The 16,459-nt window shown below is 46.2% G+C and overlaps 1 protein-coding gene across 3 annotated transcripts; it reads left to right on the forward strand.

Moving 5' to 3' along the window:
• Nucleotides 1–2,170: 2,170 nt before the first annotated feature.
• Nucleotides 2,171–16,457, forward strand: ZNF598 (zinc finger protein 598, E3 ubiquitin ligase). Of its 3 annotated transcripts, none has more exons than XM_048962368.1 (13): nucleotides 2,171–2,409; nucleotides 4,733–4,845; nucleotides 5,921–6,050; nucleotides 8,014–8,225; nucleotides 8,520–8,737; nucleotides 9,166–9,283; nucleotides 9,709–9,750; nucleotides 10,312–10,493; nucleotides 11,665–11,734; nucleotides 12,400–13,160; nucleotides 13,477–13,612; nucleotides 13,850–13,994; nucleotides 14,237–16,457. In XM_048962368.1, exons 1-13 carry the CDS (start codon nucleotides 2,212–2,214, stop codon nucleotides 14,582–14,584), a joined length of 2,673 nt encoding a protein of 890 aa, XP_048818325.1. In that variant the 5' UTR covers nucleotides 2,171–2,211; the 3' UTR covers nucleotides 14,585–16,457. The 3 variants fall into 3 exon arrangements, with proteins under 3 accessions (XP_048818325.1, XP_048818324.1, XP_048818326.1); XM_048962367.1 differs by having other exon boundaries at nucleotides 11,662–11,734; nucleotides 14,237–16,456; XM_048962369.1 differs by lacking the exon at nucleotides 9,709–9,750 and having other exon boundaries at nucleotides 2,172–2,409; nucleotides 11,662–11,734; nucleotides 14,237–16,454.
• The last annotated feature ends 2 nt before the right edge of the window (nucleotides 16,458–16,459 follow it).

The following is a 16,459-nucleotide window of genomic DNA, read 5'->3' on the forward strand; positions in this document are numbered from 1 at the left end:
TTTAAGACAACTGGCAAGGAATTCAGTGAAAAGAAAGCAGATCTGAATGATGGAGGTGTTGCTCATCCGGGCTTTCAGCTAGCAATGATGAACAAGAGTAGATCCTAAGAACTTACTGTACATATAATATGTGATTTAATGTGGTTTGTCACCATTTCCCTTCCTAGAAAAGTGACTTCATTTTGAGATGTTTTATCACGAAGTCAATATGTTGTGTCACCAAGTAACCTGGGTGACAGTCCACCATGTTGAGTGTCTTGGGGTCACTCCTCAGGCCCCTCGAACACCACTCACAGGAGGGACCCATGGAAAATGGAACCACTGTGTCATTTCCAGGACAGATGGCAGCCTTGATTCAGGGGATGGGACTCCAGGAATGTTTGCTAATTGCAGAGCCATGATGCTCATTGGTGACACATATGATGATGTGGTAGAACAAGCACCCCGTGCCAAGACCTTGGCTTTTCTTTGGACTTTTTGACAGATCCAGCAGCATTCCTGCCTTTGAAGGGGATCTGCTCCGATTTTTCACAGAGGAATCCAGGAGAAAGAAAGATGGGACACCAAGGAAGTCTGAAATAAAACCCAGTTTGTGACCATCTTGTGCCATATCAAATAGCATTTATACTTTTCGACTTCACCTCCAGAGGAACATGGCTGTGAGCCGCACTGCCTCCACTCTCAGTGCTCCTGGAGCACCCTCTTCTGTCTGAGGGGCTGCGGCTCTGCTCTGTGAGCACCAACATGACACCACAACCTTTAAGAGGTGAGCTCAATCCTCAAAGCAAGTGCGGGAGCGCAGGTTCCTCAGCCAACAACCTGACGTGTCGATGATCAACTCAAGCTCCATTACCTCGTTCCTGAAGCACCGGGCAGCTGTCATGTGCTCAGATACTGAACGCATGAATCACTGCCTGCAGCACATACCCAAACAACATCGTTTTTCTCTAAACACTGTAACTAATGTATGTGTGAACACAAATACGACCTATTTGTGTTCCTGTTCTAATGTGTGCAATATTCAATTTTCTGTAATTTTTCGTGTACATTTTTGGGAGTTTTTTGTCACTTACACACAGCTTTCCAGATACCTACGTAATCCCCTTCTGGATGAGGGGATTGAGTGCATCCGCTGTAAGCGCGCAGATAACACAAAGTTGGAAGGAAGCGTTGATCTGCCTGAAGGTAGGAAGGCCCTACAGATGGACCTGGATGAGCTGCATCTGTGTGTTGAGGTGAACAGACTGAACTTCAGCAAGGCCAAGCGCCAGGTCCTGTGCTTTGGTCACAACAACCCATGCATTGCTGCAGGTGTGGGCCAGATTGGCTGAGAGCTGTGCAGAGGAAAAGGATCTGGTACTGTTGGTTGACCACCACTGAACATGAGCCAACAGTGTGCCCAGGTTCAGGTTGGGCACTGAGAAAGATTTCTTCTCTGAAAGAGCAGTCAGCCAGTGGCACTGCTGCCCAGCAGTAAGGGGGTGGCCATCCCTGCAGGTGTTCAAGAACATCCATGTGGATGTGGCACTCAGAGACGTGGTCAGTAGGCATGGTGGGATGAGTTGGACTTGGGGACCTTGGAGGTCTTTTCTGACTTTGATGATTCTAAGATAAAATCTGATCACAGGGCAGAGCCTCTGACCTCACTCATCCACCATGGGGCTGTTTGCACCACCAGGGCATAACACAGCCCAAACCACAACAGAATCACAGAGCTGAGCAGCCTGGTCTGGTGGTTGGCGACACTGCACATAGCAAACTGCGTAATCATTGTGGTCCTTTTCACGGACAAGGATCACAGAGCCCAACTCCATTAAAAACCACCCAAAACTCGACCCCAAACTCAACGTAGCGAGAGGGGCCCTGGCGCGGAAGAGCTGCAGGCGGCGCTCCTCCAAGTTAGGGGCCCGGAAGAGCCGGGGGCACCCTGACCTCGCTCTCTATGGTCGCACGCCGGAGGACGCGGGCTGACGCCAGAGGGGTGGTGCACCGGATGTCTTCGGAGGATAATCGGGAGAGCGAGGTGGCGCTCTAGGCAAAAACTCTATGGTCCAACCAGAGCGGCGCCGTGGAGGCGGATCTCTATGGTCGTCAGTCGGGCAGAGAGTCGCTGAGAGGGGTCTGTCCAGGGCGGCGCTCTAGGCTTCCTCTCGATGGTGCTGGCGGTTGCTAGGTGGTGCGGGGCCTAGGCCGCGGCGGGTCGGCGCCGCCATGGCCGCCTCGGCCTCGGGCGTGGCGGCAGCGGCGGCGTTGGGGCCGGCGGAGGGCCCGTGCGTGCTGTGCTGCGGGGAGCTGGAGGTGGTTGCGCTGGGCCGCTGCGATCACCCCATCTGCTACCGCTGCTCGGTGCGGATGCGGGCGCTGTGCGGAGTGCGGTACTGCGCCGTGTGCCGGGAGGAGCTGGGCCAGGTGAGGCCTCGGCGTGGCGCGGCGCCGCGTTTCTCGCGGTCCGACGGAACGAAAGGCGGGCGGGGGTCGCGGCGTCGGGCTCCGCTGTGCGGGTGTTAACGAGGCGGTGCCCCGCCGTCCCGCACTGCTGCCGGGTTTTGGTCGCCCCGCGTGCCGCTCAGCGCGTCTCCACGCGGCGGGGATGGGGCCAGGGGTGGGATGTGGGGCTGTGGGGTTGGGGAAACTTCGCTCAGGGATATGGCTGTAAGAGCGTGCAGCGATGTGGGGAAGGAGGAATGCTGCAAGAGGAGAAGAGCTGCTGCGTCGGGGGAGAGATCGCAGAGAGGTGGAGGTGAAGTCAAAGCGGTGCCCCGGAGGAGGGGGTTTTTCGCCGCCTCCCTCTGACAAAAGCTGCGTGTTTACCCTGGCTGCTTCTCGTGCTGCTCAAATGGCGGCGGGGACTGAAGATCCCTGAAGGTCTCCGAGTCGGTGGGTGCCACATGCTGTAGTTTTGCTGCGTTGGGTTTGGTTTTGTAACTGAGCTCATCAGCACGCGAGTGGTGTCCATGCAGGGAAGGACACAGATCTCCTTTGGACCTGATTTTACCGCAGAATCACTAAGGTTGGAAGAAACCTCTGAGGTCCCGAACTCATCTCACCATGCCTGCTGACCACGTTCCTCAGTGTCACATCTCTATGGTTCTTAACACCTCCAGGAACAGTGATCCCATCCCCTCCCTGGGCAGCAGTGCCAGTGCCCGACTGCTGTTCTGAAGAAGAGTTTCCCAGTAGCCATCCTGAGCTTCCCCTGTTGCAACTTAAGGCCATTACCTCTCTGCACACCTCCTCTCTTAGGAAGCAATCTGTGGTGTTGATTGGCTGCCATAAAACCACTGCTTTCAGTGTTGCAGATGGACTGGGAGCACTTCAGCTCTATAGTAGTTGGTGTATTTGTGTGGCCTGAACCTCACTTCATCAAGACATCTTCTCCTCTCATTTATTAATTGTTAAAAACGATCTTTTCATTGCAGTTGACTCAGTAGTAATGTGTATTGTTAGAAGAGCCACATACATCTCATCACATCTCAGCAGATGCTGTCCTGGTCAGTGTAGGTTGAACTGTGTCACAGCGTGGTGTCCAGAGGAAATGGAAATAACTTTAAAGATGGCTGGCATTGCACTGTGTGATGAAGGAGAAAGCAGGATATACTTGTTATGGTAATATGTGCTCTCAGAGGTGTGTAATTGCTGTGCTGGAGTTAGGCAGGATTGCTTGTTGACCTGTAAAGTCACCCTGATGTGTGCTTGGGTTAGGCTGGGAGGACTGGTCAGTGTGTTTGTTATACACACGTGTGTTTGTCCTTGGAACGGCTGCAGGAATCTGTGATGGACTCCAGTGATAAAATCTGCTTTTCTGCAGTTTGTTCCTCCCTTCTGAAACTTTCTTCAGGTTGAAATGAAATGAAGTTTACAGAAACAAATGTTTTTAAAAATAACGTGAGTTTGGCATTTATCCAAAAATCTCAGACTTGTGGTCGCTTTGTTTTAAGCCTGGCACTTCAGAGAGCCGTGTGTATATGCATGTATATTCTTCAGTATAACGTATATTTTAATAGTAGCTTCACTGTAAAGAAAGCTTTAAAAACTAACCTAGCCAAAAAGCTCAACCCAAAAGATTTGCTCTGAGGTGTTTCACCCCAGCAGGGGTAGAGGAGTGACTTCACAAGACTGCACTGAACTTGTGTTCTATCACAGCTGTTCCATTAAGGCTGCTGCTACACCAGCACTGCCCAGACTGGGCAGCAGTGGGAGCAAGCAGGTTCTCTTAGAATGGATGCACCGTACAAATAATTTGGGAAGTGATGTAGCATTTTCCCTCACTTTACTGATATTTGAGGGAAGAGGAAGCACTGGTCTCTCCATCAGACCCTGAGCCACGTCCCTTTCTCTCGCAGGCTGTTTGTGTGGTCTCCTACTGGGAGATAGGAGGCAGCTGAGCGCAGGGCTCCGGGCAACGAGTGGATTGCATTGCTTGGAGATATTTATGCCCTGTGGGAGCCAAGCATCATAAAAGAGTTTCCTAATGTAGTTCAAAATCCAAAGACCAGGCAAGTCCAACTCACCCTGTGTGGTGCTCTTGCTGGAAGCTGATAAGCAGTCGCAGTTGCTGACAGTTGTGGGGACAGCGAGCAGTGGTGACACACAGCTCTGGCCCTGATGTCTAAGCCTTTGGCTGTGGTGAGATCCCGACAAACAGAGGTTGTGCTGAGGAGTTGCTCTGCCATCCTGAATACTGCCCGGCCCATATGTGCCATCTCTGATCCCTGTGTTGTGTTGCCTGTAGGTCGTCTTCGGGCGGAAGCTCACGTCTTTCTCGACGATAGCACTAAACAAGTTGCAGCATGAGAAGAAGTATGACATTTATTTTATGGATGGAGAAGTTTATGGGCTGTACAGGTAAGTACGAGAATCCTTTCTGTAATTTGTCCCTAAAACATCACTTTTTTATCTATGTTACGTGGCCAGAAGTGCCTTCTTTAATGGGAAAGTGTGGTTTTATGGAAATGGTGACTTTGATGCAGTGTCTATTGGTCACTGGGCAGCACAGGTGGGAAGGGAGCAGCTGCTCTGTTGGATGTACAGAAGCTCTGGCAACAAAAGTTGCTTTTTGCTTCTTTACCAAGGGCAAAATTGCTGCAAGGCTCTTCATTCCTTGCCTGGCTGCTGTGTAAATCAGTAAAGGCAAAATTACTGCTATAATGGTATTTATCCCTGCGTTGCATAAGGAGTAATCAAAACCAATTGCACCATACATCATATGAAGAGAAGAGCATCCTCTTCCTGCAAAGGTCTTGGTTATAAATGGGAGAAAAAAGGTGAAAATGTAACTTTGTGGTATGTTTATACTTTGCATTTCATGAGGTTGGGCAGTGGGTTTTTGTAAGCAGAAGCAGTTGGAAACATGTTCTGATTAATTATACACCAGCCTTGGAAATTACTTTTGATGGTAGTGTTTCTGGAGGGCTGCTGAGATCACTGCCCACAGAACAGTAATCAAGTGTGAGTGAGTGGGGGGTTCCCACTGAGACCAGTGCTCTGCCTTCAGCTCTTGCTGGGAATCATGCTTACTTTTTTATCTCCCCACCCCATCATATACTTCAGTTGCTGTCAGTATAAACCATAACTAAATCAGATGTGAGCAAAGCCCACATCATCTGAATCTTCAGGAAGGCAGAAATGTGTTGCACAGACGTGTTCCAGTCCATCTCAGGCTGTGTGCCGGTACTGTGCTGCTTACTGGGTGACTGCTCAGCTGGCTTCTTATAGTTCCAGTCTCCATGTAACTTTGTTCTCTTCTGTTCCCGACTGATGACAAAGTATCTTTGGAATAAACAAAATGCTAACCTCATTACAAATAGCTGGGGGAGCAATAAGAATGCAGAATTCTTCTGTGGACAGAATGTTTATCTTTCAATAAAGATTGCTGGGAGGGAACTGAATAACTTTTAGCAAATCTTTCTTTGTCCCTTAGGAAGCTGCTGCAGCATGAATGCTTTTTATGTCCAGATTTGAAGCCGTTCAATACCTTTGCGGATCTGGAACAGCACATGAGAAAGCAGCATGAACTCTTCTGTTGCAAACTCTGTGTTAAACACTTAAAGGTGAGTTGGTTCAATGCTTTAATGTGATGAAAGGAGAGGGTGGTTCCTTATGTGACCTGCTGGAGTACTTGTGGAGGTGGGGAGAAGGAGATGCTGAACAGCACCACTCTGCTGCTTAGGTTTCTCCTGTCTGCCTGCAGTCAGGTCAGTTGATTTCTTCTGAGACTTTCTTCTTCCATAAACTGATTAATGAAAGAGTCCTGGAGGTTTTAAATGGGTTGTGTTTTAAATTAAGCCCAACCATATTAATAAGCTTCTGAGGTCAGCTCCTCCCCCACGATGCCTGTAAATACCAAACCCTATCTGTCTGATAGGAAGTTAATCCTGAGTTGTAGGCAGGCTTTGTTACAGCTCTAACTGTAGTGATTTAGATATCTATTAGGACTTACGATGACTTTATGTGCTAAATCTGTAACTGAGAAAATATTAGTGGTGGTCCAGAAAGCAGAGTGCATCATGGAGTGATGGATTTCTCTCTCAGCTCCGAGCCAGTGTAGCATTTACAGTTGAATCATGGACAGGATGAGAATCCATCTTGTTGGTTTAATGAAATATAATTACATTTCATTTGTTTATTTCATTTGTTCATTTGTTCAGAGTGAATTTCCTGTATCTCGTTGGTTTGGTTGGAAAGTGAAACATGAGTGTCTGCAGTTGAGGTCTGCTGCTGTTTGATGTACACACACAGAACCTGGGCTGGTTTAAAATGCAAGGATGAAGCACTTAGTGGAAAGCTGAGTGGCATGTCAGTACTGAGCCTGAGAACTGCTCATCTTACTGCTGCCATTACTGGCTTCTTTGTTTGTTTGTTTGTTTCTTAACCCATTTGAATTTGACTTAGAACAGCTGCTGTTCTGTCAGCCGAGCAATGCTTTTTTCAGCCTGAAAGTCCAAATTTCACCTTTCCCTGGAGCTCAGGGTTTTGTTGTTTGGGTTTTTTTTTGCATTTCTCAGTGATGTGTCAGCCATTGTTGCTCAATGAATGCTGGGGCTGCTAACTTTGTGTCCTACAGTTGTCAGCGTCGTTTATTGTTGTAGGAGGGAATTTAATGCACGAGCACATATTTTGAGAACTCATTACGTGTGGTTCTGTACATTTGTTTTCTCTGAAACCAATCGAATATCGAATCAGAGAAATGCATTTACGTTCTGATTTCACAGTTGGCTCCTGCAGGTCAGACTGCAGGTTGTTGCCCGAAGGGACAGGATCCAGGATTGGTCAGGGTTGACTTGGATGAAGACCAAGACATCTTTTGTGCAGGGTTAGTTTTCACTGAACTGATTTGACTCTCCGATCATTAGTGCTGAGTCAAGAGAAGGGGAAGACAAGGCAGCCTCTTTTAGTTGCAGTGTCCTTTGAACTCCGCTGAAGAGCTGCTTCTGCAGGCAGCCTAGGTAGGCAGCACTAGAGTGGTAAACTAGTAGAATATGTTGGCTTCTAATTTCATAATATTGAAGAAATCCTTTTATTCTGGAGAAAGCTTCAGTGTTGTTAATACCCACTGCAGATGAATTCTTAAACTCACAGAAGCTGCGGTCCATCAGTGCAAGCAAAGCCAAGTGAACCTTTTCCCAGAGTTAAGATTCCTTGTTAAAGAGATAAGAAATAAAGGATGTTCTGTTCTCAAGGATATGCTGATCTTCCTGGTGTCTTCAGAACCCTTTCTATCAAAACAGCCTGTGTGTTTGTAGGGGCAGAAGATTGGCTCTCAGTGCAGAATTTGTTCACTGAACAGCATTGTTCTCAGGAGAGGAGAAAGGGTGAGGTTGATCTGTTTCCAGTGTTTGAGGTGAGTGAAGTGTAAGTGAGATGCAGTCAAGATGTATCACTTGAATCTTAGTTCCTAGTCACTGAAAATTTGAGTTGTGAGTTGTCAGATTGCATCTTTTTCAAGCAAATCTGTGACTTCTTCAGGCAAGTTGTGCAGAGCCTGGCTTATTCCATTCTTACTTATTTCTCCAGATTTTTACATATGAAAGGAAGTGGTACACTCGTAAGGACCTTGCTCGCCATCGAATCCATGGAGATCCAGATGACACCTCTCATCGTGGGCACCCCCTGTGTAAATTCTGTGACGAGCGTTATTTGGATAACGATGAGCTGCTGAAACATCTGAGAAGAGATCACTATTTTTGTCACTTCTGTGACTCTGATGGTGCCCAGGAGTACTACAGGTTTGCAGAAATAGTTCTATTTTTCTGACAATAAGCTTACATTTTAGAAAAATAGTTTTGGATCTGTGAGTTTTCTGAAAAGCAGTGCTTGAAGTGGGAGTGCAGGAAGGTTGGCTGTGGGCTCTTTTGCTCCTTAAAGAGCAGCTGCAGTAACCACTTTCTGTTTAGTTCATGTCTTAAAGTCTTCCTCTTTGGTGTTAATGTTAAGTGTTGACAGATGGAGTGAAGGATAATCATATAGCATAGGAGAAATACGTGTGGAGAATTGCAGCTCAGGCTCTTTTCTTCCTGCAGCGATTACGAATACCTTCGTGAACACTTCCGTGAGAAGCATTTCCTTTGTGAAGAGGGACGGTGCAGTACAGAGCAGTTTACCCACGCTTTCCGCACTGAAATAGATTACAAAGCACACAAAACAGCCTGCCACAGCAAGAACAGGGCTGAGGCCAGGCAGAACCGGCAGATAGATCTGCAGTTTAATTACGCTCCTCGGCACCAGAGGAGAAACGAGGGTGAGTGTGGCTGGGGGTGTTGCGATGGCTGGGGTTGTGTTCATTCTTACTGCTCTGGTATGCAGAAATATCGGGTGAAGACCTCCTGGCTAGGAAGTTTCTTTGCAAGAGGGTGGAGAAACCTGGAACCAGGGCTCTGAGAGGCTGGGGAAGTTTGTTCTTGAAGATAACCAGAAGTTGACAGAGCCGCAAGCATCTTGAAGGTGATGTCAGAGTTGGCCTTTCTTTGAGTGAGGGGATGAAGCAGACTTTCCTTCCATGTGGAACAGACTTTTACCATTCCTGGAGGTTTGATAGACTGCTTAATCATCAGAAGGAAGTCAAGATAGATTTATTTGTAGTAGTGTAGTTTTGCTCTTTTTCAGGTATAGTATGGTGCCCAGATTAGAGAAATAACTTTAAGAATGATAACTATCCCTCCTGTTCAGGTGTTATAGGTGGAGAGGACTATGAAGAAGTTGACAGGTTCAACAGGCAAGGAAGGTCGGGCAGATTGGGTGGCCGAGGAAGTCAGCAGAACAGAAGAGGCAGCTGGAGATACAAGAGGTGAGTAGCACAGCATTGTGTGGATTTCTGTTGCTGCTTGGTTCTTTTTCAGTTAACAGAGCTTTGGTGCTCAGGTTGGAAGGAGGTAGGGACAAAGTTTGGAAGCTTCCATAGTGAATTCTTAACTGAGAGTACAGCCAGTTTTCAGTCTAAGCCTGTGTGCTGGCTGCGTGCCTGGTGAAAGTGAAATTACTCTCTGAAGTTTAAGCTTCCTGGACTTGCCAAAGAAAGCAATCACTGTGATCTTTGTCACATGGTTATCTGAAATCAGAATTCTTAATTTCAGCAACTATGGTTGTGCTAGCTTCTTTTTAGAAGGATTTTTCCAAAGTAAATGATAAATATTTGGAAGTTCATTGGATTTTTTGGTCTGGGTAACTGTGAAATTCCTATTCTGAGGCTCGTGGTTTTCATTGAACAAACAGATCTCTGTGTGGCCAGACTGAGTGCTTTGGAGAAAGAAGAGGGTTAAGTATTGAAATGAAAGTTTGCATTCATTTGTCTCTTCATGCATATGAGACCTGAGTGCTTTTTACATACTGCACCTCTCTTGTTCTTCTTTTTCTCACTGGATGGTCAGCTGGTTCATTACTGGTAATTTCACTGGGGAAGAAGTCCATCTCTAAACACCTTTATATGTGGATTTTGCATTCACTGAGAGTTTGTTATGAGCCATATTTCAAAGAATCACTTTGGTCTAATAAGTCAGATAAGACTGCACATTTGAAAATAAGGGAAGTAGGTGTCTGCTGTCATCCGTGGTACTGTCTCTCCCAGTTCACTCCAATTGATTTCTTCTGTCCTGGATTGTTACCACCACAAGCAGAACTCGCAGATCCCCGGGTAAAATGTTGTCTTTCTCACTAGCCAAGGGAAGAGTGGGTTTGTGTCAGCCTTCTCAGCAGGTGGCAGCACAAGGCCAGGGACAGTCATCAGAGCTTACTGCTGAGAGGTGAGAGGTGGAGTGTGAGGCAAAGGTGCTTCGTAATCCTTGTTCTTTTACCAAGAAAATCTGCCCTGCCCTGTAGGGAAGAAGAAGACAGAGATGTTGCAGCAGCAGTCAGGGCATCTGTAGCTGCTAAACGACAAGAAGAGAAGAAACGGGGAGAAGACAAAGAGGACAGCAGCAGTAGAGGTAAAAAGGAGGACTTGAGGGATTCGGAGGTACCCAGCTCCAAACGTGTGCCAAAGTCTTCAAGTGAAGCTGCAGGTCAGTGTTGAGCATTTTCTGCAGCTGCAAGGAGACACGAGGGTGTGGTGATGGGTCTGGAGATCAGGCTGGCCAAAGTGTGAATCGCCATACATTGTTCTCAAAAGCCAATGGATAAGGAGAGAGCTGTGCAGAGTCTTAATCCAGCAACACTCACTTACTGTGAAACGTGTCTGAGTGGGCTGGGGTTTGCACAGCCAGTTAGATGTAAAATGAAGCTGGGTAGAAATACCAAGCAGTTAAGGTATGACAGTATTTGTGATGTTTATCCAAATAATACTATCTAAGACTCTGCCATATTCCTGCTGTAGCATGCAAGAACTGATGTATTGTGATGCTTGGGATTTAGTCCCAGTAAAAGTTTGTAACTCGTTGATAGAATTGTTTTGATGTTACTGCTGCTCCAAATCCCTTTTCCACTGTTTTATTGGTTCTACAACAGGGTTCCTGCTCAAACTTTATATGCTTTCATAATGAGCTGAGAGCTGCTGAGAGCTTGGTTGTCTAATGGGTACAGCTCAGCTGGGGATGACGGGCAAGGCTATCTTACCCTGCTGCTAGCCCAGCTTTTGCTGCATGTGTGTCAAAGCTGTTATCAGTCTGTATTTAAGCTGATGCAGTTCACAGCACTGCATTTTAAGACTAAGCCTAATTGGGAATGATTTATGTTTTGATGAAAACTGACTGCCCAGGAGCTAATTGCTTAGCAGTGTGGGCATCTGTGCAGCAGAGGTGTTGAACAGCTCAGAGGAGCAGCTTTCCAAGTGGAGAATCAGCATACTGAGTCACAGTATCCTAACCCTGTGCAGGCAGCTGATTGCTGGCCTCTGGGGGAAGCATAGAGCAGGCAGCTGGGGGCATTGGTTCTCAGTTGTGAAGGAATCATCTGGAGACTGTCTTATCAACCAGTGTTTTGCTCATATTAAGTTCCATGAATTGCCTGTATGCTGGAGCTCGTACCTGATGTCATAATGGTGAATGTGGATAACTGAAGGAAATGTTGATACGTGGACTTACTGCCCTTTTGGAATGTTGGTTAATGACATCAGCAGCTGCTGAAAATAGAACTTGTTATTGCTGCTGTCGTGTTCGTTGATAGCTTCCACTTTGAAACTACTGGATTTTAGTTGAATATATTTCTTTGCTCTTTTTGTCAATACCCCAAAAGAAGCAGCTGCTAATGGTGCTTTAAGCCAAGATGACTTTCCAGCAATTGGTTCTGCAGTAGGACCTCTACAAGGGTAAGTTTGTTCAAGACTGCAGCAATGAGAAAGCTGATTTAGAAACTTACTTGGGTTGTGTGTTTCTGGAAGAATTAGTTTTATAGATCTCTTGAACTGCAGGTGCTCCCCTCTCTCAGTTCCTCTTCTGCTTTGACCTGTTTCTGTGTCAGCTGCTGCATGAACAGCACAGGCTGTTGCTTCAGTTTGCAGCTTGATTTTTATTTTATTTTATTTTATTTTTGTAGTGCAGTTCCAGGGAACTTTTCAGTATTCCTGACTCCACTCATTTTTAACTCACTAGCTTATCTTGAGGGAGCCATATGCTCTTGGGGTTTTTAAATTCATCATCTCGTTAAATGGGTGGTAACTATTAATAGAGTCTTTGCAGGATGTGGACACTAGGATGTACTAGAACCCTGCATGTATGGCTTGCTGGTCAAGGTAAGGTGTGCTAAGACAGCACAGATAAGACAGCAAGGCTAGTGAGACTGCTTGAAGAGACTCATCCAGACACGGTTTATGTATCTGCATCCTGTTAATGGTTGTGGCAGCTGTGCCACTCTAAGTGATGGATTGAAGAAGAATGCAGTCAGGCCTGGAGCCTCTTTTGCCTGGTGGAGTTTTGGGAGTTTTGCTGTCTGTGCAGAGGTGGTGTAACTGGGTGCACTTTTCCTTTCTCGCAGCTCTGCTCAGCTAGCAGCAGTTAAGCTTAAAGAAGATTTCCCAAGCTTGTCATCCTCCGCAGCACCCACTGTCTCTTCTGGGATGTCTTTGACGTACACAGCGACTGCAAAGAAAACAGCTTTTCAAGAGGAGGATTTTCCAGCTCTGGTGTCCAAAATGAGGCCTAACAATAAAACAGTAACTAACATCACATCTGCGTGGAACAGTGGTTCCAGTAAAAATGTGGTCAAAGCCATTAGCAACCCTTGCGTAAATCAGATAGCCAAAAAATCATACTCCTTGAATAGCACTAAAGGAAATAAGAAGAGCAATAAACTCTCTCAGTCAGATGATGAAGACGGCAGTAGTGGCTTGACAACCCAGGAGATAAGGAACACACCGACAATGTTTGATGTATCGTCCTTGCTGGCAGCTTCTACCTCACAGACTTTCACAAAAGTGAGCAAGAAAAAGAGGATGGGGGTTGAGAAGCAGAGACCATCATCCCCACACCTGTTACAGGAGACCTCATTGCCCAGGTCTTGTATTGAAAAGCTGCCAGAAGCAGAGCGGACATCAAACGCTGCTTCTGCTCTTCATGCCTCTGACAGATCTGCAGCTGTCGTGAATGGTCATTCAGAAAAATCATTAGCACTCTGTAGTACACCCAAAGAGCCCCCTGGCCTTAAAAAGCCCACAGTGACGAACCAGTGCCCTTTACCTCAGGAAGATTTCCCAGCTCTTGGGAGCTCAGGATCAGCTCGAATGCCACCGCCACCGGGTAAGCACTTCAGGGCACTGACAGCTTCTGGGCTGCAGTTACAAGGCAGCCTGAGTAACAGTGTCTTGAAAGTCCTCTCTCTTTGTAAAGTCATATCGGGTGCTGTGAAGCACTTCCTGACCCAAACGTTAAGGTAACAGATTTCCACCTCTTTAATATTTAGGTTTCTTCTGAAACAATGATGACTGTACTGTTGACTGTTACTTCTTGATGCCTCTGGAGAGTACGTCAGACTGTTGGTGTTAATTTTACTTGCTGGTATGTGGGTGCCACAGATATGTGCTCTAACTTCCTGCCCATTTCTGCTTTCATTTAGGCTTTAACACTGTGGTGCTATTAAAGAGTCCTCCTCCGCCTCCAGGACTGTCAGTGCCTGTTAGTAAACCCCCACCAGGTTTTGCTGTTATTCCATCCACCAGTATCTCTGAACCTGTCACTACATCTTTGAAAGAGTAAGTAAAAGTCCTTTTGTTAGGGTTACTTTACACACTGCATCTCGAGATATGCCATAGAAGCTTCAGACAGAGCACAAAACACTGATAGGATTACTGTATCCATGTGCTGCTGGCAGAAATTGCACGTGTAGTTGGGTGGAGAAAGGGAGGAAAGAATAATCATGTATGTCTGCAGCATATTTCTGTAATATGAGGCAGTATCCAATTGCATTACTTTTTTTCCCCCAAATGCAGGCCAAAATCCAGCCAAGGGACATACTTGATACCTGAAAACTTTCAGCAAAGGAACATTCAGCTAATACAGTCCATTAAAGAATTCCTCCAAAGTGATGAGTCCAAGTTCAATAAATTTAAAACTCATTCTGGGCAATTCAGACAGGTGAGTGGGCAAGAACCTTTGCCTTCCTGAAATCCTCCCCAGCTCAGTTCATGTCCCTCTGTTTGTGGTTGGTGAGTGGACTAGATGCAGGTTTTCTTTTTGAACTGCGTGCTCCACTGTAGCTCTTCTGTAGCACAGCAAAGTGCACGTAGGGTGGCCTGGAAGAACGTGAATCTTTTTATAGATGAATCAGATTATTATTTTTGAAGTTTCTAATGATTCTAATTTCCTTTTCACTGAAGGGTCTGATTTCTGCAGCAGAGTATTACAAAAGTTGCCGAGAACTGCTTGGAGATAATTTCAGGAAAATTTTTAACGAGTTGCTGGTGTTGTTGCCAGACACAGTTAAGCAACAAGAACTGCTTTCTGCTCACAATGATTTCAAAATCAAGGAAAAGCAAAGTTCAAACAAATCCAAAAAGAACAAGAAGAATGTTTGGCAAACGGACTCCAACTCTGATCTCGACTGCTGCATCTGCCCAACATGTAAGCAAGTGCTAACGCAGCAGGACATTGTCACTCATAAAGCTTTGCATATTGAGGATGAGGAGTTCCCTTCCTTACAAGCAATCAGTAGAATCATCAGTTAGCTCTTATGAAGACCAATAAAACAGTTTCTATCTATGAATATGCACTTTTTGGAATGAGGTTTGACAGCGTAGTGTGGCTGAGAGCTGGTGCCAGTTGAGTACTGATACACAGGGAACTGTTAGAGAGCCCTCAGTGCTGTTCATAAATACTGTGCAAAGGGATCACTGGACTGCGCCGTAGCTAATTAACATCCAAAGTCTGAGCTTCCAAAATGCCTGAGTAGAGTTAGGCCAAAATTGCAGGGTGGGCAGGCAGGGGGCCACCTTTCTCCTGTAACATGCAATAGCTGAGAAAATACTTTCTGATCTGAAGTCTGACTGGGGACACAATAGGGGAATATGCATCTGGCTGGGGGGGTTTCTTTCTTTAGGGAAGGGTGGGAGCAGAGGGGGGAGATATTGAATCACTGAAGTGAATAGAAGCAGAAGTGAGTTCCCTTACATTCTGATTTTTGTGCTGTTTCTGTGACCGCAGAAATGGAAGCAGTCAGGGGTGCAGAGATGCAGAACTGCTCCTACTCACTGGTGAATAGGGCCGTTCCAGTTGTGTGTCTGTAAACGTTGGGCTGCTCGTATAGCTAAGAATATTCCTGTCTGAAAACTGAATTAATTCTACTACTTGAAGAATTGGACTGATCTGTGTGATGAGTTGAGCCTGAGGTTTGAAGTTGCCTCTGACCTTTTATGTAACATGTTCTTTAAAGAAACTTTTGTAGCACTGCATGTAGAACGATGATGTTCAGGCTTTACTTTCCGTAAAGCACACTTCACGGTGATTTTATTTAATGATTGCCACGTTTCTATTTCTTGGATGTATTAATGGTGGTAGCTCCAACCCACGGCATATTGGGATATTAAATGCTGCTGATCACTGACCATGTTTATCTGCAGTGCCTTCAAGTGCATTTATCTGTTTACAGTGGTCTGCACTAACGAGGATAATTTGTTCAGGCTATGGAGTGTTTACATCCTGTATCTCCCTTGGTGATGTTGGTCTGCAGTAGCTTTGCTCACATTGCTTGCCATCTGTAACTTCCACCTCTAGGAAAACAGGAGCTGAATCTGTTCATCATTTGAAATAACTTCTCCAGCAGCAGCTATGACGTGACGGAGTGACACGTGCTCCCTGTAGTGCACTTCCATGGCTATAATGAAGCATCTGATTCTTGCCCATCTTTGCAGACCAGGTTTAGTTATTTTTAACATGTTGAGATTAATTTATGTAATTTTTAAGTGACAAAACACTGCTTTTATATAAGCGTTTCTATGAAATTGAGCTCAGTCTATTACTGAAGAGCTAGTCCTGGCTACAGCATTTCTTCCTTGCCTTATACTTGTTAATTTTGCTTGCTGTCAGGCTGCAAAGTGCTTTCGGTTTCTTTTTCCAAATAATTCAGACTGTTTTGAATTCCTGGATGTGTTGTATTCAGCACAGGGGCCAGACTGCATGCCCTGAAAGAGGGAGGGAGGAGCATTAGGCTGCACGGCTGTTGATAGCATGCATGAATACGTGGCGACCCGTAACGCTGCCGTGTTCCTGGTGCAAGGCGCTGCCTCTCGAGCAGAGCCAGGTGCCACCACACGCCGGTGCTCCAGCTTGGATGCCAGCTGCCCAAGTCAGCAACAGATCTGCATCCTCAGTTCTTTCCCCTGACTGCCCCTTGGGTTTGAAAAGCTCAGAGGAAGCAAAGCACGTATCTTCTGCAGGAGTTTCTGACGTCTTCCCTCTATTTTTCAGTTTATTTTCTTCTGTGTTAGCAAATACGTAAGTTCCCAGCCGGCAGGTTGAGAACTCACGGTGCTGCTCTCAGTTTCCTCGAGGTGCTCGGTTCTCCTTGGCCTGACGATGCAGTTTCCTTGCTCCCTGTGCTCACC

Source organism: Lagopus muta, chromosome 15, assembly GCF_023343835.1.
Source record: "Lagopus muta isolate bLagMut1 chromosome 15, bLagMut1 primary, whole genome shotgun sequence".
In the NCBI taxonomy this organism is placed as follows: Eukaryota; Metazoa; Chordata; class Aves; order Galliformes; family Phasianidae; genus Lagopus; species Lagopus muta.